This window comes from Balaenoptera acutorostrata, chromosome 12 (assembly GCF_949987535.1).
Source record: "Balaenoptera acutorostrata chromosome 12, mBalAcu1.1, whole genome shotgun sequence".
NCBI lineage: Eukaryota > Metazoa > Chordata > Mammalia > Artiodactyla > Balaenopteridae > Balaenoptera > Balaenoptera acutorostrata.
In genome coordinates, this window is record NC_080075.1 from 9,885,116 (window position 1) to 9,909,598 (window position 24,483).

The 24,483-nt window shown below is 44.6% G+C and overlaps 1 protein-coding gene across 2 annotated transcripts; it reads left to right on the top strand.

Moving 5' to 3' along the window:
* Nucleotides 1-332: 332 nt before the first annotated feature.
* On the top strand, nt 333-24,316 carry LMAN2L (lectin, mannose binding 2 like). 2 transcript variants are annotated; one of them, XM_007197338.2, is made up of 9 exons: nt 333-534; nt 1,748-1,866; nt 4,895-5,012; nt 5,823-5,905; nt 17,723-17,755; nt 18,850-19,011; nt 19,104-19,218; nt 22,384-22,503; nt 22,833-24,316. In XM_007197338.2, the coding sequence occupies exons 1-9, from the start codon at nt 348-350 to the stop codon at nt 22,973-22,975; spliced, it is 1,080 nt and encodes a 359-aa protein (XP_007197400.2). In that variant the 5' UTR covers nt 333-347; the 3' UTR covers nt 22,976-24,316. The 2 variants fall into 2 exon arrangements, with proteins under 2 accessions (XP_007197400.2, XP_007197401.2); XM_007197339.3 differs by lacking the exon at nt 17,723-17,755.
* The last annotated feature ends 167 nt before the right edge of the window (nt 24,317-24,483 follow it).

Below are 24,483 nucleotides of genomic sequence, written 5' to 3' on the forward strand. Positions count from 1 at the left end.
CAGGAGGGTACTATGGCAGAGAGGCTAGAACGTTTGCGTGAACTAGAAGAAACATTTTATCTCTTTAAATTTACTCTAGAATGCATGGACGAAATGGAAATCACTACGTATCCCAGCAGGCCTAGTGGCCCTCAGGACAAATGCAAATAAGGGAATCCAGGCATTCGGCCACGCCCCTTTCCTGAGTTGGCAAGGCAAACTGGTGCTCAAGCCAGCCAATCGGTGAAATGCTCACCTGCGGGGGCGGGGACTCGACGAGAGCCAATAGGACGTGAAGCAGGTGGTTCCATGGGCCAATGGCTTGGAGGACGGGGCGGGCTTTCGATGAAGGGAAGGCAGTGGGAAAGATGGCGGTGGCCTTGGTACCCTCTGGGTGGTGGCAGCGGTGGCGGCGGCGTTTGTCGGCTCGGGATGGGTCCAGGATGTTGCTCCTTCTCCTTTTGTTGGGGTCTGGGCAGGGGCCACGGCAAGTCAGGGCGGGTCAAACGTTCGAGTACTTGAAACGGGAGCACTCGCTGTCGAAGCCCTACCAGGGTGAGGCGCCGGGGGCGAGGTGGTCGTGCATGGGGAGAGCTTCGGGACCTGAGCTTGTCCGTGTAGGCGGGGGCGGTGAAGGGCTTCATGGCCCCGGGGATGCTGCCGGCTGTGGGTGGGGGCACCGGGGGCTCTCGCTGTGTTTGGGAGCCACGGGTACGAAGGGCAGGGGCCCGTTTACCCTCCTCCCACCCCGGAGTTAGCCCTGGAAGTTTCCAGCAGGTCGAAGCCGGACTCTCGGATGCCACTAGCGCCGGGCCTGGAGGAAGGGGAGCTTAGAGTTGGACAGGAGGAATGTGGGAAGGGGAGAGAACTGCGACCGATGGGAGTGATTGAGGGCCACTAGCAATGAGCCGGGCTCCGGATGGAGCTGTGGATGTGCTAGAAATAGAGCAGGCGGCAGAGCTAGGGTAGAACTTGGCCGGACTGAGAAGATAAAATTCTTCTATCAGTTAAGACACGTGTTCTTCTCCAGTCCAGGAGCCCTATTGATGAAAGAGGCTGGTTAGCTTTGCTCTGTGTAGTGTTCATAGGCCGCTAGGCACAGCTTATCAACCAGAAAATTTACATGGTTAGCTACAAAGAAGACCAAATCAGTGTAGATGGCTTAATTAACACAAGTCCGTTTCCCCACTGGAGGATATGGGGACAGCAAACAAACAAAATCACAAAGTGCAAGAGTATATACGCTGCTGCTAAAGGTGATTATTTACTTAGCACGTGCATCCAGGGCCTTCTCGTTGCTAATACTGTGGGTTATACAGACACAAAGTTCTCACTCTCAAGGGGCTGATAGTCTGAGGTAAGGGGAAAAGTAGCTTCACACTTGGATTGTTCAAAGAAAGAATGTGATTAAGCCCCAGAGCCCCAAAGGGTCAAGCTCTTTTGGTATAACTGGGGAAATTTTTTTATTTCATGGTGCTAAAATTTACTCACATACAAAATGGGGAAAAATGGATCTGAGCTATGGCTACTGTGGCGTGGATAAAGTGACAGCTCTGATGTGCTCTGGGGTCTTCACCTGAGAAAGTCTTTGTGAAAGGAAACCGTAAAGATGGTAAGGAGTTGAGATGTAATGAGTGACAGAAGATGGGAGATCGAGTGACATGAAAGGGGAAAAAAAGGTGATGACACCAGCTTTCGGAGGGTCCATGGTGGCTTTCCGAACGGGTTGGTGTTGAAGAGAATGAACTGATCTACTTCCTCTCCGTAGGTGTAGGCACAAGCAGTTCCTCCCTGTGGAATCTGATGGGCAATGCCATGGTGATGACCCAGTATATCCGCCTTACCCCAGATATGCAAAGTAAACAGGGTGCCCTGTGGAACCGGGTGGTAAGAATCTTTCTCACTCCTGTGTTGCTGACCCAGAAAGTACTAAAAAGTTCACCAGTGGCATACTGACTTAATTTCACTGTCTATCCCAGTATTCTGTCTTCTGTGGATATCAAGGATTTTCATTTCAGAGATTATCATGACCTTCATAATGAAATCAGATATTCAGGGAGGTGCTCTGTTGCCCTAAGTATACCAGATAATCAATTTTGATTCTATTTTCTGAAAATAGAAAAATAGCAGTCTTTAATTCCTGATTGACCTGATAGTGTTATTTTGGAGGTTAATAACTTAACTCATGTTTAATTACTTTGCTTTATGAAATAGAAGACTGCTCTTTTAAGTTTATCTCAAGCTTCATCCCAGTAACGCCCCCCCCCCTTGTTATTTCCCTTTGAGTCGAATTTTAAATTTTATTTTCGTGTAAAAGCCACTTTCAGCCCTTGGTCATTTTATTTGTCCTTCTTCTCTGGGCCTTTTCTAGCTATATTGTCTTCCTTGAGGTATGGCGGCAAGAAGTGAATGCAGTATTCCTGGTGCGGCTGCACTGTGATTTTGTACAAGTGTAAGACGATGCTTTCTTTTCGGTTTCCAGGGCTCTTTCTAAATCTTTCATGACCACTTTTAGGAGTGACCTTGGCATCCTTTAACACTTTCTCATGGGTTCGCAGAAGCTAAGAACTTACTTGTACATGGCTTTTATCATTAGTTGTAGACAAGTGAATCTCAGAAAAGGAAACGATTTATTTCCCCTGTTCATTTTGTGTGGCAGAGAATTCTAAAGGAGCAGCGGGATGAGAAGTTTCTACGTGGAGCTGTTTGCACAAGCTGGCCCCTTATCCCAGATTGCAGTGCTGAACTCAGTCTTGGACAGAATGCAGGGCAGTGTGTTCTGGTAGAAGAGGTGAAGGGCTGGCAGTTGAAAGACTTGGGTTCTCAGTTTAGCTGTATCACACACCCACTGTGAGCCCTGGCAGTTATTTATCCTCTCTCACTTTGCAGTTTCTCCAACTGTTAAATGAGCTTCATAATATCTGTTCAACTTGCCTACCAGGGTTATTGTGAGAATAAAATAAGGCAATAGACATGAAAAAGCTTTGGAAAGTTAAAATGGTTACAGAAATGTGCTGTTGTTTGTTACACCTCTGTTACAAGTTTCACTGATACAGGTCTATGGATTATAAATGATTGTGTCCAAGACTTTGCTGCTGTCTTGCTAGCTGTCTCTACATAACCCTTTTATGTAGCAGTGATTCTAGTGTAGGATCTAGTTATCTTGCCCTTTTTCAGATTCTCTGATACCTGTATTTTTGGTATTTGACTCTCAGAATGAGCTTTGGCATTGTTTCTGAGTTATTTGAGTAGGATGGATTTGTTTGAGCAGTTCTCAAATTTGGCTGTCCACTGGAGTTGGTGGCTGGGACCCACCCCCAGAGATTCTGAAATAATTGGAATGGGGTGCAGCTTAGACACTGGGATTTTTAAAAGCTCCCTAGGTGAATCTAATATGCAGCAAAGTTTGAGACCCACTGTTAGACATAGCCCTGAGCAAAACTGTATAGCATTGCGCTACACAAGGCCAAGGATAAATGGCAGACACCTCTTGGCTCAGTGTGAACTTCTCTGGCCCTACCCTCTTCCCAGGGGCATCATACCTACCCATTGGCTATGGGGCAGCTTCCTGCCACTGAATTTCACTCTTGCTGTGAAATCTAAATGAAATAGCAGAAAGAGGAGAACCCCGAATGACAACACAGGGATTGGGCTCATCAGAGGAGGGAAAGCTATTGGAGATTTCAGGGTTGTTTGGTGAACTCAGGAGTATCCACACCCCTTTTATTTTTGACTACGTACTCCTAATACTAACACTTTTGGAAGATTTCCCAGAAATTAAAAATGAAAACTGAAAATAATCTAGCAGTATGTTGCTCAAGAGCCAGAACAATTTTTTTTTTTTTTTTGGCCACGCCGCGAGGCTTGTGGGATCTTGGTTCCCTGACCAGGGATTGAACCCGGGCCCTCGGCAGCAAAAGTGCGGAGCCCTAACCACTGGACCGCCAGGGAATTCCCCAGAACAATCTATTTGGAGGGCCTTTGGCTGAACCCCACTGGTCTATCTGCTCTTCCTTCCCTTCTTTCTTCATGGTGAACTTTAACCAGGAGCCTCTGCAAAACAAGTACCCACTCTGGTTTGAAAGTGGGTTGAAAGTGGTTGAAAGTTTTCAACTATTTAGAACACTTAACCATCCACTTACCTGCTTATCCATTTTTACAAGGTTTTGATACATAATTCAAAAGAAGAAAAACAAGAGTCTGTTTGGTAACCACCTCCTTAAATGTTTTTCCACCAGAGGCTGTCCCTGTGCTGGGGGTGGTGGTGTTCTCCTTTGGTGCATTTGTGCTCCTTGGCCGTGGGCTTGAGGTTGGTGGGGGCATAGCTTACCCCTTCTCAAGGGAACTCTGGGGTGCCCCTCAGCTTGGCATAGGGCCAAGTCTAGCCAATTAGAGTTGTTTATAGCATCTGCTAATTATTCCTGGAGACCTTTGCGGAATGACTTAGCTTATCTTTTTCTTTTGTAATGAATGGGGCTTTGACCCTTTTTGAAATCCAAGCTTTTTAGAGTCTTTCTGTCAGAGGGGCGATCTTAAGTTGCAGATGAGTGTTAATTAATCAGCCACCTCTGCTCTGTAGGCTGAGATCCTTTGCTGGGTGGATGTAGAATCACAGTGCTCTAACATGAAGTTCTCTTGTCTTTTCCAACTTTGGAGTGCTATCCTGTTTCTGTTGGGAGATGGTGAAGATAATGGGGAGGTTTATTCACTTTTCATATTAAATATCATATACAGTTGAATGGCTCAATCTGTTTAATTTTACCACACAAACACTTAGGAAGTCTTAGATCTCGGTTTTACCCCTTAGCCTCACGTCACCTGCGTTTGTGTTTTCCGAGTCTGTAGACTGTGCATGAGGGCCTGAGGGCTTCGTGTTTCATGTTCCTCATTGATTCTAGGGTCTTCTTCACTTTAGCCATGTTTCCTGAGAGACTGGGAGTTGCAGGTGCACTTCAAAATCCACGGACAAGGGAAGAAGAACCTGCACGGGGACGGCTTGGCGATCTGGTACACGAAGGATCGGATGCAGCCAGGTACTGGGACCCTGGGTTGCTCTCGTGGGGTGTGTGACAGGCCTGCTTTTTTGTGTGCCCTCTTTTTGAGAAGGGCGCGTCTCCACAGTGCCAGCGGTTTTCCCTCTCCCTTGATGTCTGTACATAAAGACTGGCCTGTCTAGTCTCTAGAATGGGGTCTGAGTCCTAAAAGCAGCTGAACTTGACTCATCCCAGGGTGATTTCTTGCTAATTGGTGACTTCTGCTTTCCCTTTGAAACCTCCCGGCCCGTTGGCCGGAGGAAAGCACTGCCTGTCCCGAACACTGACATTGGGCACACTGGTTTCTTCTGGGCATGCATAGTGACCGATCTCAGAACTCCTGAGTCAGCAGAAAGGAGAAGAGTTATCTATTTTTCCTTGTTGTGTGGGAGCCATTGCTCCAAGTTATGGCAAAACTCAGCCTGATTTGACCGGATCTCTTCTGCAACAAGAAGTGGAAACTTGGGAATTCAGTTCTCTCAGGGGTGTAGTCGTCACCAAGTGCTTGTGAAGCAGAATTCTTTAGGGGCGCCTTAGCAACCAGTTTGGATCAGGGAGCAACTGGGGTGCTAAACAGTGTGGCGCTGGCCTTCTCTCTTTCCCCGCCTTTAATGACAAACAACTGCAGGTGCTTACTGGGTGCTTGTTACAGGCCATGCCCTTCACTGGGTGCTTTTACAGCTGTTTCCTCATCTTAAGGAGAGGCTGGGGAGTCTTGAATTTCACTTTTTCCTCTGTCATAGTGATGTATTATTCCTTTATCAACTCTTGGCTTTATTTCACTGTTCATCATCTGTTCTCTCTCTCTAGGGCCTGTGTTTGGAAACATGGACAAATTTGTGGGGCTGGGAGTATTTGTAGACACGTATCCCAATGAGGAGAAGCAGCAAGAGGTAACGGCAAGTGTCAGAGCTTAGGTCAGCTGCCCTGACGTCACAGCCCTTTGCCTTAGGAATGTTGTTGAAGAGGAAACAGAGGGGAAAGAAAGTGAGGGGTTCGGTTCTATTTTCTTCACCTGCTGAACTTCAAGAGTTAACGTCTATGTCAGGGTTTTTTCTGGATAGAGCTGTTTATGGTGCACAGTCTTGGGAATGGCTCTCGCGAATGGGGGCTTTTTCTTTAGTGTTGACAGTGTGCTGTCTTGTGCACGTTGGGAGCGCCTAGGCTTGAGCATGTGCGGCTGGTTGGCGCTGTGGCTCCTAGGCCAGCGCAGAGCAAGCTGGATTTAGGCACCTCCACTCCGCTGACGTCCTGTATCACTGCTGAGCTCTCTTCTGCAGCTGCTCCCCCTTGCCAGCATCCTTTTCTTCTTCCTCTTCTCAGAGGACTGCACAGCAAGTCTCCTCTCCTCTAGGAAAGGCTGTAAAAAGAAACTGATGAAATCTCACCATTTTGTTGAAACCCAGTATCTGGCTGTTGGCAGAAGCTTCTTTTTGTTAGCTGACCCTGAGTGTTCTTAAGTACTGTCTTATACTGGCAACAGGTCTGCGCTCGCTCTGTGCCTGATGGCCCTGAGAGCAGATGGTGGGAAGATGATTAGGACACGTTGTTGCTGGGTATCCTGTTGCTAAATAATACTTAGCAAGAAAGGCAGGATTAGGAATGGAGGCAGAACTTACTTTACTTTTTTCCCCAAAAGTTCCTTATGAAAAATTTCAAACTTATAAAAAAATTGGATGAACAGATCATTGTATATACAACACCCAGATTCAACAGTTTTTCACATTCCCCACAGAGTTCTGCTTAGAGGAAGTGGAAAGTGAGACCTGAGTTAGGAGAGGAACCTTTGTTGTGGGTCAGTTATAGACTTGCTTCTCCACGTTGCTTCTGGGCTCTTCTTCCGTCCATCAGACCTCAAGCACTTTCAAGGTGCCAGGCCCTGGGAATTAGCGAGACCAGCACAGTCCTTGCACTTAGTAGCAGGGGTGCTGATGTAGTAGTGAGGGTGCTGATGGGGGTGCTCCAGGGGGGCTATAGGAAGACCCAGCAGGAGCATCTAACCTGGGGTGGGATGGTGGTGGTGGGGACAGTGGTTGGGAAAGACTTCTTCCAGGAAGTGACATTGACGTTGAAATCTGCAGAATTAGGAACCAGTGCAGAGGGAAAAGCCATGTGTTAAGGTGATAAAGTTAGAGAAGGGAAAGTGGATGTGAGGGGAAAAAGGGGGGTCAGGGAGAGATGAGGGTAGAAAGAAAAACAGGGCCCTCAGTCTCGCCATGTTCCAGGGCCGCCATTCACATTGCATTCTTTGCTGCTAACACTCTTCCCTCTTGAGCAAGCTAACTGGCCCGTGAGATTGAGCAGCGTCTCCTTGGGTGGTTGGTGGCTTGGCTCTTTAGACCGGCAGCAGAGCAACCTGAACGTAGGTGACTCGTCCTCACCGTGCACATTGTGGGGCGGGTTCTGAAGGGTGGTGTGTCTGTTGGGGAGTCTGGGTTTCTAAGTATTTTAAGGGGGTAAGTGCATTAAAGGATTTTAATGAGGGGAATGTCATGAGAAGGTTTGCAGTCCTGCTGAAGAAATAGTGGTGGTAGTTAGAAATACATCTGAATAAGAGGTGTGGGCTTCAGGGCTTGACTAGAGTTTTAAACGTGGCTCCCTGTTTCTCCCAGAAATAAATCGTTCAAACTCTTTTAGCTTCCATTTCTCCATCAGATAGGAGTAATTCTGGTTGAGAGGGCAGATCTGATGGGCCTCATTTTGTAAGGAGAGTAGATGTTAATCAAAAAAATTAGTTTCAGATGGTAAAAATCAGGACTTCTTTTCTGCCTTACTCCCAGCTGCACTTGGAATTACCTGGAGAGCATTTAAAACTATCGATGTCCAGGCCCCGAGCTCAGAGAGCCTGATGCTGTTTGTCTTAGGTGCAATCTGGGCAACCTTACTTTTTCAAAGATCTCCAGGTGACAGTCCCATACATAACCAGGATGAAGAACCCCTGGATCAACGTCAGGTCATTGTTTCCTTATTATTTATTAAACAAATTTATTTATTAAAACTAAATTTAAAAAAAATCGAATAAAAGCAGTTTCTGTTTTTTAGTGGCTGTTATGTGCCAGGTACTTTACAGTTATTATTTTGATCCTCATCAAATCTCCTTATAGTCAGTATTATTTTTCCCATTTTACCAATGCATAAACAGAAGACTGGAGAAGTGTCTTGTCTAAGGTGACAGCCAATATAAGGTGGAGCCAGGTTTTGAACACTGGTCCACCTGATTCCACAGGCTGCACTTTTAATTATGGTGCTCTGCCACCTCCCATCCGTTTTTTCCTTATGCCAGGATGATTTCCTTGAGAACGGAGGCATTCATTCTCGGAGTGATCTCCTCTGCAATTTCAGTTCTCAGAGCTTATGCTCAGTGCAGAGAGTGGAGAAAGTGTACTCCTCTCTACATCCCAACGATCTGGTACTGTCTCAGAGGGTGAAGTCAAATGTGTTTTGTTAGCGGCATGGTTTTCTTTGACATCATACTTGAAGGTGCCAGGCATTGTTTTAAGTGCTTTTACATGTCTTACCTATTTATCCTAACAACCCCTTGGGGTAGATATTATTATCCCTACATTATGGGTAAGAAACTGAAGTACAGAAAGGTTAAAAAAAAACTCGTCAGTGACACCCAGGTAGTGGGTTTGACTCCAGAGACTGCAATCTCTTTATTTTGCTTTATTATTTTGAGCTCATAAGGAGAGGGTGACAAATATAGTACCTTTTGAAAATTTGGAAACGTTGTGTGTTGAAGGTGTTGAAGACGAGGAGGAGAAGGAGCGGGCAGGACGGGCTGTGGAGCAATTCAGCAGCTCGCTCAAGGCAGTGGTAAAATTGTCTCTCTGGTTTCTTGTTTCCTTGTCACCAGAGTGCCCTTGACCTCATTGCTCAGTTCACTGTCTACCACATTTATTTATGAGGAAATATTGGGAAAATACTAGCAACATTAATGCATCTGAGAAGAGGGTGAGGGAGTTTAGGATTTAAGTTGTGTTTAGGCTTGGCTCCCTGAAATCAGGACACGTTGTTCAAAATCACATAACCTCTGTTCCCCCATGAGCAATATAAGAATTGTTGTTTAGGTTGTCAAGAGCTTTAGTATTTGAAGAACAGGGTACCACCTGTGCCACAGTGAGATTGTCAGGCCATAAATGGCTGTTAAAATGATAGTTGAAGAAATAGAAAATCTGGATAGATTGAATTGGTAATTAAAAAGTGACTCACAAAGAAAAGCTCAGGCCCAGATGGCCTCACTGGTAAATTCTACTAAACATAAGGTAGAATTAATACCAGTTCTCAAACCCATGTGAAAAATCAAAGGAGCAGATGCTAACCAATTCATTCTTTGAGGGCAGTATTATCCTGATACCAAAGCTGGATAGAGACATCATAAGAAATGGAAAGTACACACCAATATCTCTTGTGAGTATAGATGTAAAAGTCATCAACAAAATACTAGTAAACCAAATCTAGCAACATATAAAAAGGAGTATACACCATGTATAAATACACTGTATTTATGCTAGGAATTCACAATTGGTTTAATATCTGAGCATTAATATGATAGACCATATTAATAGAATAAAGGACAAAAACCATATAATCATATAAATAGATGTAGAAAGAGTATTTGACAAAATTAAATACCTTTTTATGATAATAAAAATACTCAACAAATTAGTAATAGAAGGGAACTTCCTTAACCTGAGAAAGGGCATCTATGAAAACCCTACAGCTAACATCATACTTAATTGTGAAAGACTGAATCCTTTTTCCCTAAGATCAGGAATAAGGCAAGACTATCTGCTCTTGCCTCTTCTATTCAACATTGTACTGGAGGTTCTAGTCAGGGCAGCTAGTCCAGATTGGGAAGGAAGAAGTAACGATTTCTCTTTGTAGATGATGTGATCTTATCTATAGAAAATCCTAATGAATTCACAAAAAGCTATTAGAACTAATGAATTCAGCAAGGTTATGGGATATAAGATCAACATACAAAAATCTATTGTGTGTTATATGCTTTCATTGAACAATCAGAAAATGAAAGTAAGAAAACAATTCCATTAACTATCGTCAAAGAGAATAAAATACTTAGAAATAAATTTAACCGAAAAACTTATACTCTGAAAACTATAGAGTATTGTTGAAAGAAACTGAAAAAGAGCTAAGTCAGTGGAAAGACATCCCATGTCATGCATTGGAAAATTTTGTATCATTAAGATGGTGATACTCCCCACACTGATCTACAGATTTGAGGGAATCCCTATCTTTCAAAAGCCTAGCTGGCTTCTTTGCAGAAATTGACAAGCTGATTCTACAATCAGTATTGAAATTCAAGAGAACCAGAATAGCCTCCTCTTGATTAAAGAGGAGCAAAGTTGGAGGACTCACACATCCTGTATTTAAAACTTACTATAAAGCTACAGTAATAAAGACAGTGTGGTACTGGCGTAAGGATAGACATATAGGTCAATGGAATAGAATTGAAAATCCACACATAAATCCTCACAATTATGAACAAGTGATTTTTGATAAAGGTGCCAAGTCCATTCAATAAGGAAAGAATCATCTTTTCACCAGATGGTGCTGAGACAACTGGATATCCATAGGCAGCATAATGAAGTGTTTCCCTACCTCACACCATACACAAATGTTAACCCAAAGTGGATCAAAAACTAAACGTGAATCACCAAAATTAAGAAGTTTTATACTTTGAAGGACACTATCAAGAAAGTGAAAAGACAACCCATGGAATAGGAGAAAATAAATGTGAATTGTATATCCGATAAGGGACTTGTAATAGTTCCTTATATATTCTAGGTACAACTCAGTAATTAAAAAGACGGCCCAAATGAAAAATGGCCAAAGGATCTGAATAGATACTTCCCAAAGAAGAGAGATAAATGGCCAATAAACACATGAAAAGATGCTCAACGTCATTAGCTATTAGGGGCATACAAATCAAAACCACAGTGAGAAAAAAAAGACCACAATGAGATGCCACTTTATATCCACTTGTCTGTCTAAAATAAAAAAAACAGATGATAACAAGTTTGGTAAAGATGTGGAGTAATTGGAACCTTCATACACTGCTGGTGGGGATGGAAAATGGTACAGTTGTTTTGGAAAACTATTCCATAGTTTTTCAAATGGTTAAATGTAGAGTTTATATGATCCAGCAGTTCCACTCCTAGGTATATACACCCAAGAGAAATAAAAACATGTCTACACAAAAAGTTACATGAATGTTCATAGCAGCATTATTCATAATAGCCAAAAATGGATCCAACTCAAATGTCCATCAGCTGATGAATGGATAAACAAAATATATCTATACAATGGGATATCATTCAACATTAAAAGGAAATGAAGCATTGATACGTGCTTCAATGTGGATGACCTTTGGAAAGATGCTAAGCAAAAGAAGCAAGTCACAAAAGACCACATATTGTATAATCCCATATATAAAAAACGTTCAGAATAGGCAAATCTATAGAGACAAAGTAGATGAGTGGTTGCCAGGTGCTGAGGGTTGGGGTCTGGGGTGGGGAGAGTGCACAGGGTTTCTTTTGGGAGTGATGAAAGTGTTCTACAATTCATTGCAGTTATCATAATCTTACCTGTGAACATACTAAAACCCATTGGATTATAGATTTTTTTAAAATTAATTAATTTATTTTTGGCTGTATTGGGTCTTCGTTTCTGTGCGAGGGCTTTCTCTAGTTGCGGCAAGCGGGGGCCACTTTTCATCGCGGTGCGCGGGGCTCTTACTATTGTGGCCTCTCTTGTTGCGGAGCACAGGCTCCAGACGCGCAGGCTCAGTAGTTGTGGCTCACGGGCCTAGTTGCTCCGCGGCATGTGGGATCCTCCCAGACCAGGGCTCGAACCCGTGTCCCCTGCATTGGCAGGCAGACTGTCAACCACTGTGCCACCAGGGAAGCCCCCGCATTATAGATTTTAAATAGGTGAATTGTGTGGTATGTGAGTTACATCTTGGCATTGCTAACTTTTTACAATGTTGATTAAAACACAACCTGATCATCTTTTCTTGGCACCAGAAAGTCATCAGCTGATGGTCATCCGTTTCTCAGGAGAACCCAGATGTTGGTGAAAAGTTGCAGAGAACTCAGTAGCAGTCTTGGAGTAGGAATGTCTTCTCTCAGTTGAAATCAGAGTATGGTGGCAAGAGACCTTCCTGGAATGAGAGCCCAGAAGTGCAGCCCTTTGCAGCCTTGGCCCTCATTCTTCCCAGTGAGACCTTCAGGCCTCACCCCTGGAGGCAGAAACAGCTGGTTGGAAAGTGGTGCGAGCAGCTCACTGCTCTTCTCAGATCAGGCCAGCTTGGAAGTCTAGTTTGAGGTGCTTCCCGTATTTTTTTAATGTGATGATTGTTTTTCCTCTTTTGAAACTGGAAGAAAATTAACAATAATATGCCATTCCAATTGAAAAGCACATTCCCTCAAATCTTTATGTTGATGAAGACACTAATCCCTTTTGGTGTCTTTATTGTTGGTGGACAGAATTTTTACAGTATTAAAGGAACTCCATAACTTCTTAAATTCTCTTGTTGTTATACTACTTGGATGTGACTTAGGCTTTTTTTTTTTTTCCCTCAGTCCTTGGTGAGGCAGTGTTTTCTAAGAGACAGTCCTTTGGAAACTAGGTCCAGCAAGCTCTCAGATGTGATTAGGCAGTGAGGCTGAGCTTCATTGATGAGAACTAGTTTTCAGGGGAAGTAGAAATGTACGGCTTTCTGGCAGATTTGAATACAATAGGATTTTACATACAGTGTCAGGAGATTCATGGGTTCCCCACAGTAGAACTATAGACAAGATCTCCTATTCCATAGAGTTAACCAGAAGTATTCACATACTACCATAATGGTGGTTAGCAGTGAGATTAAGGTGTTGCCTCTTAGGCTGTGTTCTACATCTTGGCCCTTGTAATCTGGGTAGGTGGGTTATGAACTTCAGTGTTTGGGGCATACCTCGAGTTTAAGGTTTCCTGATTTTACAGTACTCTATTGAAGTCCCACATTACATGGTCTGGGTTTGTTCTAGTTGGGGATCACAACTAAGATAAATGGGATTAAAATCATTCTGTGAGTTTAAGAGTTCATGATAATTAACGTTCAAGTATGTGAAGCTCTTCCAGGCAGTCAGCTGGCCTGGAGGCTGCACTATTCCGTATCCTCCAGTTGAGGAGCTTTGAGACTTGGAGACAGAGTCACAGCTAGTCTAGTTTAGTAGGAGTTTGGGGGCTTATGGAGCAGGGGCCTTCTCATGCTGCTTAATCTCACTGATGTTACCCATTCTAAGTAGGATGGGTGTTGCTCAGTTAACCAGCCACCTCTTTCCAGATTCCTGCACAAAGGGTCAGTTGGATGAAGATTACTGTAGGACCAGCGACTTAGAAAGTTTTGAAAGTCTGAAAAGTGTCTGTCTGGGAAGTGGCAGTGAGTGTGTTCTGTTGGTGAGCCAAGGGGAAGGTCACAGGGAGGTGTGAAGGGAGGTGCTGTAGAAGAGGCAATTGTTTTGTTAATTCTTATTTTTATGTAAAAGCTCATTACAGAAAAATCAGAAAAGACTAAGACAAAAACAGAACTATACACACCTTTTTAAAAATGAAAACATTGCATCTTATTTAACATACTGTTTTTTTTAAACCTTTTTTTAATTTTGAAATTTTTTAGACATAGAAAAATTGAAAGTGTGGTAAATACTAGATTCAGATTAATCATTAAAATTTTTTAAATTTTGATATAATTTCAGACTTACAGATAACTTACAGTAATGCAACAAAGAATTCCAGAATGCTCTTCACCCAGATTTCCCAGAATGTTAATGTTTTAGTACATTGGCTTTGTCCTTTTCTTTTACATGTATATGTGTATGTTTGTGCCTGTGCTCATGCGTGTGTGTGTGTGTGTCTGACCTTATGCATATGTGTATATTTTTTTCTGAACTACTTAAGAGTAAATTGCCTTCATCATGTTTACTTAATCCTAAATTCTTCACTTGTTTTCCCAAAACAAAGTGATAAAAATCAGGAACTTAACATTGATAACGATATTATTATCTAATCTATTGACCTTATTCAATTTCACCAGTTGTCCCCACTGTGTCTTTTATAGCAAAAGAAAACCCCAGATCCTGTGTTGCATTCACTTGTCATATCTCTCCTTTCCTTTAATTTGGAGCCATTTTCCAGTATTTCTTTGTGTTTCAGGGTATATTAGAGACTTAGGTTTTTTGTTTGTTGGTTTGCTGGTTTTGGTTGTAGCTAAGTATATACCAACCATTGTTCCATACTGATTGATCTTGAGAGCAGTGTGGCATAGTGATTGAGCCAGGGCTCTGAGGCCAGACTACCTGGTTTCAAACCCTGCTTTCACTACTTAATACCTGCGTTATCTTAAACAAGTTTTCTTAACTGTGAAGTGCAGATACCAGTACTACCTCTTAGGGTTGTGGGAATTAAATGAACGCATATGTGTACATTACTGAGTACAGTGGCTGGCACAGAGTAAGCTCTCAAAAAACGCTAGCTATTCATATTCACACCACTAAGTGACATTCCCAGGGACGTTTTATCGACATCTTGGCAGTAGCTGGTGTGGCTCTGTGCTCTCCCTTTCTCCTCCCACCCTCCTTTTTTTCACATCTAGGTTCCAGGGAGCAAACTTGGCCAGCTTCCTCAACTGCACTGGGGTTTAGGTTGGTAAACCTGCTTTAAGAGAGCGGCTCCTAGATGCTGGTTCATAGACTCGTATTGGTTGGTTACAGAGTTTCACTGGTTTAAGAATAGGAACAGTGAAGTGACTTTTTATAAATGCGAAATGTTTTATTAATGAGTTATTTATTATAAAATTATATAGTTCTTTCTTTTTTTGGTTTAAAATGTTCTTTTTAAAAATGATGTTTATTATAGATGGTTGTCCTGTCATTCATTATTATATTTTAATATATTTAGTAGGCAAAAAAAAAAAAAAAAAGGCAAGAAAAGGCAAACCTATTTATCCCAAAAATATGTTTAGAGATTTTAGTGGTCCATGACAGCCAGTGGTCTGGGAATTACTGCTCTGAAAGACATATGTTTGGCTTTGTGTCTATATATGAACACCTGTGAACAATATATCTAAAAATTCATTAATTTGGTCATTGGTTGAATGAACATTTATTGACTCCCTTCTGAATACCAGACACTGTACTAAATGCTTTACATATTTCATTTCATCTTCATAATTAACCCTGTGAGCTGTGTATTATTCTCCCTGCTTACAGTGAGGAAATAGAATCTCAGAGAGATTACACAGGTGTTAGTGGTGTAACTGCATTTAGAACCCAGGTCTCCCTGATTACAGAGCGCCGTGTGTGCTCTTTTTTACACCTAGTGGTTCGCAGCCAGTGTGCTTTGCACCTGTGGAATTTTAGCATAGGATCCACACAACCACAAGTTCATGAGTCTCTTTTCAATCAAGTTATGCTGAAGGTGCAATACTGTGTGGAGGGCCTTGTAGTACAAAAAGTTGAAGACATCTCCCCACCTTTCCGACATCAACCATTTGGACAATAGGTAGGAGTTCCTAATTTTTGATGACTCTTAAATTAGGAATGAAACTACCACCTTTGCCGGAGTCAGGGTGATTCTTCTGCCTTTGGTTCTGGCTATATATAGGCTGCTTTCCAAGGAAAGAAAATTAGCTGCTGTGTCAAATGAGTGGGTACCCAAGGAACCCTTCAAGAACTCCTGACTGGGCATAGAAGTTAAGACGACATTTAAAGACATCGTTAATGTGAGGTGTAAAGTGGAAGGCCAAGTCAGGAGTTGCTGAAGTAGACAGATTCCAGCTCCAAAGCTGTGGGACTCTGTCTAGGGCAGTATTTCTTAACTTTGGCTGCACATCCCAGTCGTCTGTGGTGCCTCTTAAAAAATACATAGTCCCGTGCCCCATTCTAGACCTACTGAGTGAGGCTCTTTGACTGCGGCACCCACGTGTACGTGCAGTTGAAAAGCTCCCCCAGGTCATCCTGAGGCCCAGCTTGCCTCTGGCTGATACTGGACGATTGGCTGCTTCACCAGCCTTGGGAAGAGTAAGGCCCCCTTAGGTTAAGGATCGCTGTCCTAGGCACTCCCTTGAAAGTTACAACTTCAACGTCTGATCACAGGTGCTGGGGTTGATAAATGAAGCAAGCCTTGGGATCACCAGAGCTCACGAGGGCATTTTCAATCCCTTCTTTTCCTAATTGTTCACTGAAGTTATGGGCTTTCTTGTCAGAAGCCCATCTCTGTAAACTGCTGATAACATACTCACGATTCCCTTGTCCTGAATGATAGTTGTAGAAGAGTAGTTTTCCAGCAGTTTAATCATCCTCTGATTCATTTCATACCTTTCTATAGTCCTGTACATATGCCACCAGTGGCACAAGAGAAGAGCAGCTGCTCTGAGGCTCACCCAGACCCTTGCTGTGGCCTGTAAGGGGCTGGTATGAGCTGGCTGCCTCCTCAGCTCACACCAGCCCCTTCTTCACTGGCTGGGCTGAAGACACCCCTGTCATCTTCCAGTCCTTGAATATGCTAACCTCATGCTTCTTGTGCCCTCAGAGTTTTTGGTGGAGTCCCTCTAACTACTTGGGTCTCAGCTCAGATGTTGTCTCCTCAGAGAGATGTTTCCTCATCAGTCTCTATTGTGTTACCTATTTTATTTTTATCATAGCATTTATCAGTCTCAGATGATTTTATTTACTTATTGTTTGTCCCCTCCACTTTAATGTCAGCTCCATGAGAGCAGAGAGCATTCTGCCTATCTTGTTTGCTGTTGAGCTCCTAGCATCTGGGACTGTGCCTGGCTCGTAATAGGTGCTCACTAAGTATTAGCGGGCAGGAACGCTTTGGGTTCTACACCTTTGCCCACACTTCCTGTAGGGCAGGGCCGAGCTGAGCTTGTACAGGTATCTCTTGTTGCTAGTAGCTTAGAACTGTAGCGGTTTTCTGGAGCGAAGCTAAACATGCTTGAACCTTGTGATTTTTCTAAGTCTGTCCTGCTGCAACGTTCCCACAGAGCTTTTTCTTGCCCACATGTTGTCGGTTAGAATAACTGTTTGGAAATATATGTCCATAAGGCTCAATTACAGGGTAAATGATCCCTTTGGATTAGAGTTAATTTGATAGCCTCTCAAGTGGTGGGATTTTTGTCTTCTGGGCAAGAGCTATATCCTGAGATCCTGGGCACTAAAGGACATCTTGAATTTGGAAGAATTTAGCCCTATTTATCACTCCTGTCTCTCCCCTTGCTAAAGAAATACTGTAGTCTGGGTACAGACCAACTCATGGCCTGACTTTTGAACTGTCAGAGACATAAGTGAGGCCTGCTTGGAGAGTGTGATACTGTGTGTTTTATAAAGTTTCAGAGAGTTTCAGGACCCCATGTGGGTTAGAGGGGTCTTCCTAGTGGACCCCTTTGAGAATCTCATGATAGCAGCAGACCCTCTCCTTAGAAAGTGTACAAACACCTGTGCATATAGTTTTGCCTGTAATTTTGAGGGGTATGAGGACTTGCGAAATGCCTTTCACGGACCCTAAAATTCTGTTTGGGGATTTAGATTGGTTTGCTCATCCACCACAGCTGGGTCATAGCTTTTCCATGGCTGTTTCTTTCTGACTTGGTCTCCTGTCTTCTGTGCCCTCTCTTGTTTTTATAATAACCTGCTGGACCCCCTCAGGCCCAGAAGAGGCGATATTCTCCCAGAGTCCAGGTACTCAGTTCTTGACCCACCATGGCCATCCTGTACTCCCTATGTGTCCATCCAACATTTGCTACTGTTTAGAATCTGTGTGGCTGTTGTCTCAGGAGTCACCAGTCTCTGATTTCGACTGCATCTTCACCTTGCATGTTGATTGTTTAGGACAATGAGGGATTCACCAAAGAAGTGGCATGTCTCATGTTTCCTGTCCTTTCATCCCCCTGCCTCTCTGCACTGCCTTAGCACTGGGCTTGTTCTGGAATGGTTAGCTCAGCATTTCTAGGGAAGAATTTGCTCCACGAGCCTATTGGAGAGAGAGGGCCTCTGAAGTAGGTGGGAAAATGGGTGGCATATGGGGAAACTTTCAGTGGGAGAACCTCGCCCTGAGTATTAGTGGGAGAAGTTATGTGTGGTGAAGCTTAAATGGGCTGGATGGTCTTTTGACTAAGAATAGTCATCTGTGGCTGGAGAACACCACCTTGCAGCCTGGTTCTGGCACTGCCCTTTCTGAGTCCTAATCCATTTAGCATCATATGCTTATAGAATTTTAGGATTTGAAAGGTGCTATCCTGAATGGAAAGATATCCCTGATTGAACAGGTATTTTCGGAATACCTGTCTGTGCAAAATACTTGCCCTGGGGGGGAAGGGATGGAGCTAAGGTGGACACATGCAGAGAGGCATAATAAATGATTTTTCTCTTCAAGAAGTTGACATGGCAATTACACACACACACACACACACACACACACACACACACACACGAAGAAAAACAACAGTCTTGGGTAGACTGTAACTGCCAAATGGCGATCTTTGGGAGGACTCCAGTCAGACTCCAGAGTGTCAGAGGGGCCATTTCACACCCACCCAGATGGGTGCAAGGAGGATTCCTGAAGGCAGGTAGAGAGGTCAGTCACTTCTGGGCCATGTCCCTCGAGTGACCATCTGAGTGTGTGTTCTCGGGGGCTGCTAGTGATGAGACAGAGTGGTTGTCTGGTCTGCTGTGAGGAGCTCAGCTTTATGTGCAGAATTCCTGATGCTGTTTGCACAGGTGTTCCTAAGAGTACTTCCTCACCGTTCTCTGCTTTTCCTTCCCTACTTTCCCAGCGGGTTTTCCCCTACATCTCAGCCATGGTGAACAATGGCTCCCTCAGCTATGATCACGAGCGGGACGGGCGGCCTACAGAGCTGGGGGGCTGTACGGCCATTGTCCGCAATCTCCATTATGACACCTTCCTTGTGATTCGCTATGTCAAGAGGCATTTGACGGTGAGTCCCTGTTCTGGACCTGTTGGCGATATGGGCTGTCTCGCTCCCGCTTCCGTGGCCTGGCCCTGATTTATCTCTTCTTTTTATTCTAGATAATGATGGACATCGATGGCAAGCATGAGTGGAGGGACTGCATAGAGGTGCCCGGTGTCCGCCTGCCCCGGGGCTACTACTTTGGCACCTCCTCCATCACTGGGGATCTCTCGGGTACTGCCATGTGCGCTCCTTACTTGCCCTGACTGAGGTCACATCTCAGTAGGCAGCCTGGGTGAGGCTTCTCAGAGGGGAGAGCCAGCCAGGCAGAGCTCTGGCAAACAAGTGCCCTGCGAGCGCTTATCTTCCTGCATTCTCGTGTCCAGATCCCTTAAAAGCCCAGGCCGGGGGTTATCTAGCACGGTTGTCTTCGGGAGATGTTTGGTGCTAATGGAAGGCAGTGTTTGCCTCTACATCAAGCCAGCTCTTCCAGCCTGTGTTTTGAGTTCTGTGCTTTCCTATTTCTTGTGCCTCTTTTTATAGTCAGGTTCCTGTCCTTTCACCTAATGTGCTTAGTTCCCTTTCTCTTAACAAAGCTTTTCCTTGACTCTGCCCTCCCTCTTCGGACCCCCAGACTCTCCTTTGTGCTCAGACTTTTGGATGTGTTGTGTGTGCAGATGCTTGTGTTTCCAAGACATCCACCTCTGTAAATTTACCACCATGGTAAATGCTGCACTCAGGCCTGTGTCTCTGCTGTGCTATTAGCAGAAGTATTTTTATAAAAGCTCCTTCTGCTTCTTTGCTGTTCTGTGTGCTTGCTGTTTGTCCTCTCTTCAGCTTGTTTGACCAATTACTCTGAAACCCCTGCCTTCCTTGACTTATGTGGCGTTAGCAGTACCGGGCTCTTCTACTGTTCTCTCTCCTCTGGATTTTCTTCCTACTTGTTTCCGATGAGAAGCTTCTTTTATGTGCTTATTCTCTCCCTTGGCTTTAGCATCAATCATAACGTCTTTTCAGAAGAGGTAAAGAATTAAACTTTTGGTTCTTTTGATATAATGTATTATGAATGAAGCTAGGAAGAAGTAGAACTTTCTTCTGGCAAGAAAGAAAGGCAAATACCCATCTGAAATGGGCAGCATCCACTCAGTTTCAGCCATTGTTGCCGATAGAAAATGTGGGCTCAATGAGGCCATGTCTTCTAGTTTTTTAAGAGAAGCTGGAAATCTGGATTTTTTTTAATGAAATCTGATTTTGTACATCCTAGCAACTAATTTTTTTTTAAAAAATCAACCCTATTGAGATATGCTTTCCACATAACAGAAGTATATAGTGTGAAGAGTTTTGACAAATATTTACATATATGTAACCACCATCCCAGTCAAGATACAGAATGTTTCCATCAGGGAAAAGTTCTCTTGTGCCCCTTTGCAGCCTTCCTCCCTTACCTTGCCTCCAGACAATCATTGATCTGCTTTCTGTCACTTATAGGAGATTAGTTTTGGCAGCTAGTTCTAAATACTGTGCAGGTAGGCCAGAGCTGTGGGACATCTTACCTTGGCACAGGTAAGGGGAGGCACAGGCTGGAGATCTTTGCTATGGAATCTTGTTATGCGACTCAAGTTGAAAGAGGTATCCCTGTCCACAAGTTTCCTTTGAGCTTGCAGGCTTCTGGGACCTGCTCAGTTAACCTCCTGTTGTACTTGTCAGTGGGAAGTTGTTCCCAACTGTTGGAAATGGCCAAAGAGAGTAATTTTTTGTTTATCCTAAGGAGTCCTTTGTTCTAAGTTCTTGGTGATAATGCCTAGGTTAGTACGTCCATGTTCTCCACCTGTAGGATACCCCTAAATACAAATTGGGTCTTTCTATTAAGGCGTTTCTTGTTAACATCTTAACTTGTTTTGCTGTGGATTATTGGAAATGCTGAGAAAGGACACATCACAGCGTCCCAGCCTACGATGCCCCTCCTTTGTGAGGAGGATCACTGTGGCTCTTTATCTGTCCCATGGTTTAATCTCAGTCCTGGCAGAGAAAACGTTTTGTCTAATAGAGGGTAAATCCAGTTTTTTTACCTGGGGGTCTGCTAAAGATTCTAAGAGTCCAAGCAGCTGTAAATGCCATCCTGATAATAGAGATGGCAAGAAATCCAGTCTGCAATAACCAACCTAGTAGCAGTGAGCACCCCTAGCACTCATGTTTGTGGTCTCTTAATACGAATACCAATGCCAAGAGGAACGAGAGCTTCTTGGGGATTTGGCTAATGCCAGGTCTAAGGTAGGAAATACAGGCTGAAAACTTCCTAGAAAAGCAAGGAAGATACCAAAAACTTCTGGGTTCGTGTAAGAGGACTTGGGAGCCAACTTCAGTAGGCTCCCACTGGATAACGTTGGGTTGGGTTGAGCATCAGTAAGAGATACAACTTCAGTGTATTGAGACACGTCAAGTATGTTTGACTGTCTGAATTTATAATGTTACTTTAAAAAAGGAGAGAAAAAATTGAGTCCCTAACTTCTTCATCCTTCTCTGGTAATTAATAGTGAGATTCAGGGCCACAGTTACTGCGAGGGATTAGGCACAGTCCAGAAGGGAAGTGTGTTCCAGGCCAATAGCTGTGCCCTGCTCATGGCCCATTAAACAGCTGCTGGGAGGCCCTCTCCTGTCTTGCTTGTGTGTGTTGTCCATGTTAAAGGGAAGCTGTGGGGCTGCTGTGTCTCCTTTCACTAGAAGGTTTTACGTGTGATGGGGGGTTAGTTCTTGTATCATCTCTAAATTTTATTTTATTTTTATTTATTTATTTTTATAACATTGACTTTCCTTTTTTATATTTATTTATTTATTTATTTATGGCTGCGTCGGGTCTTAGTTGTGGCTTGCGGGATCTTCATTGAGGCATGCGGGATCTTTCGTTGTGGCGTGCGGGCTTCTCTCTCTCTAGTTGTGGCGTGCGGGTTTTCTCTCTAGTTGTGCGCGGGCTCCAGGACGTGTGAGCCCTGCAGTTGTGGCCCCGCGGCTCCAGAGCACGTGGGCTCTGTAGTTTGCAGCACGCCGGCTCTCTACTTGAGGCGTGTGGGCTTAGTTGCCCCGAGGCACGTGGGATCGTAGTTCCCGGACCAGGGATCGAACTCGCATCCCCTGCATTGGAAGGCGGATTCTTTACCACTGGACCACCAGGGAAGTCCCTCTCTAAATTTTAAAATTATATAGGTAATGCATGCTTGTTGATAAAAACTATAAATACAGGATAATGTAGAATATTCCCTGTTCTTTGTCCTTATTTTTAGATGAGAAACAGAAGTTTCAGTTATTTTTTTTCAGGTCACTGTTTGTTAGCTGTGGATTAGAAGCTTGAACCAAGACACTTTTCAGGGTGGCTTGAGTAATCCTTGTTCTCTTTTTCTTTAGACAACCATGACATCATTTCCCTGAAGTTGTTTGAGCTGACGGTGGAGAGAACCCCAGAAGAGGAGAAACTGCATCGAGAAGTGTTCCTGCCCTCGGTGGACAACATGAAACTGCCCGAGAGTGAGCACGGGGGATCCTGGGGAAAGGCCCCATGGCCAGTGAGGAGGTTGAGGGCTGTGGGGGTCTGGGGTGACATGCAGTACAGCTGGTGGGGCTGCCTCTTTTCGGGGTTCTTCTCCGAAGCACTTGGAGCACTTGCCCGTGCTTTCTCACTTGTCTCCGTGTTACAGATGAGCAGACTGTGGGCTGTTTAGGTTTTAAATTGCGGCATCCAGAAAGGTAGAGTCTGAGCTGTAGCTCCCAGAAATGGGGACTTGATAGCTTGTTGGTTGGTCCTTCCCACTGGGCGGGCTCCCTCATTCTGACTTGCTTCTCTCTTGCTTCCTTAGTGACAGCCCCGCTGCCGCCCCTGAGTGGCCTGGCCCTCTTTCTCATCGTCTTTTTCTCTTTGGTGTTTTCCGTATTTGCCATTGTCATTGGGCTCATACTCTACAACAAATGGCAGGATCAGAGCCGAAAGCGCTTCTACTGAGCCCTCCTGCGACCACGACCTCTGTGACTGTCACCCAGGAGTATGGGAGGAGCAGGCACCGGCCTGAGCACATAGCCAGGCGGGTCTTCTCTCGTCTCCAGCAGCTGGTCAGGGACTCGGTTCTGTCACTGGAGCTTTGAGTGCAGGGACGCTGCGTTCCCATGGTCACCCATGAGGATGTCTAACTCTGGATCAGGAAGCCCACCGCCCCGGGCAACGCTGCTGTGATGTGCCTTTCCCCACAGTCCTGCCACTTGGGAGCGAAGAGGGATGGAGAGAACATAGGCTGTCATGATGCCAAAACCACTGGAAAGAGTTTCATAGCCCAGGCTGCCTTGTTGTTGGGCTCAGAGGACCCTCGTACTTCATTCTTAAATCTGCAAAGACTAGAAAACTGATAACTCCTCATACCTTCCAGCCATCCATCCACTGGTTTTTGCTTTTTGTCTAAGCCTCTCTCCAGCTGAGGAGCTTTCCTTGGAAATCCGGATGGAAACTTCTTCCCTGCCTCGCCTTCCTCTCCTTCCATTCATTGTCCTCTGCAGATGCAACCTGAGCTGGAAAAGACACCTGGCTGCCTCTCTATTGGGGGCTGGGGCTGCAGAACAAACTTGAGTTTCACTGACCCTCATTAGGTGGCCGTAGGGAGGGGGCATTCTGCTGGGGCTCACTGCTCCAGCCTTTGTTCCTGCGGGTGGATCTTGGTCCTGTTGGTGTGTTCATGACCCTCGCAATTAGGTCCCTTTAGGCCCTCAGCCAGGTTTGGCTGAAAGCTGGTGTGCAGGTCAAGAGAAGCTTGGGAGACGTCACGGATGCAGTGGGACTAACTGTGAAACTGACTGCTCCACGTTTTGACACCGAAAGCAACATCTGTCACATGATCTGACCACGTGGAGATGTTTCTGGACTCTGGAGCCTGCTTAGCTGCATGTTTTGTGTTCATCATAATTTTTGGAATCCTACTTAGAGTGTTCAAAATGTAAGGAAACTTTCTTCTTATAGCCTGAGCTTGGATACTCCCCAAAGAGGAAACCTGGCTTCTCCTTCTTAACGGACAAGGAAAGGTTGTTGTAAATCTGTAAGCAGTGACCCCCATCATCCGTGCCTGGAAGAGTTCACTGTCATTTGAGCAGCCGAGCCTGAGTGTCCTCCTCTGTGGGTCAGCCCTGATTCCACTGCCTTACCTGATGCGGGGTCACGTGCTGCTCACCTGTCTGCCCTGTGATTCCATTGCTAACAGGCCGGAGGCTCCCTGGAGGGCTTGGACTCTGAGCTCTCCTAGCCCTGTGCTCTGTAGCCTGAGGGAAAGTCTCAACATGGCTGATGGAAACCAAACATGAACTCCTGAGTGGCCTTCCTTTTACTGGTGGGTTTGGCTGAGCCTTAAGCCATCCACCCTTGCCCTGCCTTCTGGGTTGGGAAAGCCCGCTGCTCAGCCCTGAAGGAAAGGAGGGTTACCTTGTCTGGCTGTGGGTTTCTGTTGTCTTCAGCTTTCTTGTATCCTTCCC

Coding starts and splice junctions, on each gene's coding strand:
- LMAN2L (XM_007197338.2), top strand. CDS start 348: ATGGCGGTGGCCTTGGTACCCTCTGGGTGGTGGCAGCGGTGGCGGCGG. Junction 535..1,747: donor GCTGTCGAAGCCCTACCAGG/GTGAGGCGCCGG, acceptor TCCTCTCCGTAG/GTGTAGGCACAAGCAGTTCC. Junction 19,012..19,103: donor ATGTCAAGAGGCATTTGACG/GTGAGTCCCTGT, acceptor TTTTTATTCTAG/ATAATGATGGACATCGATGG.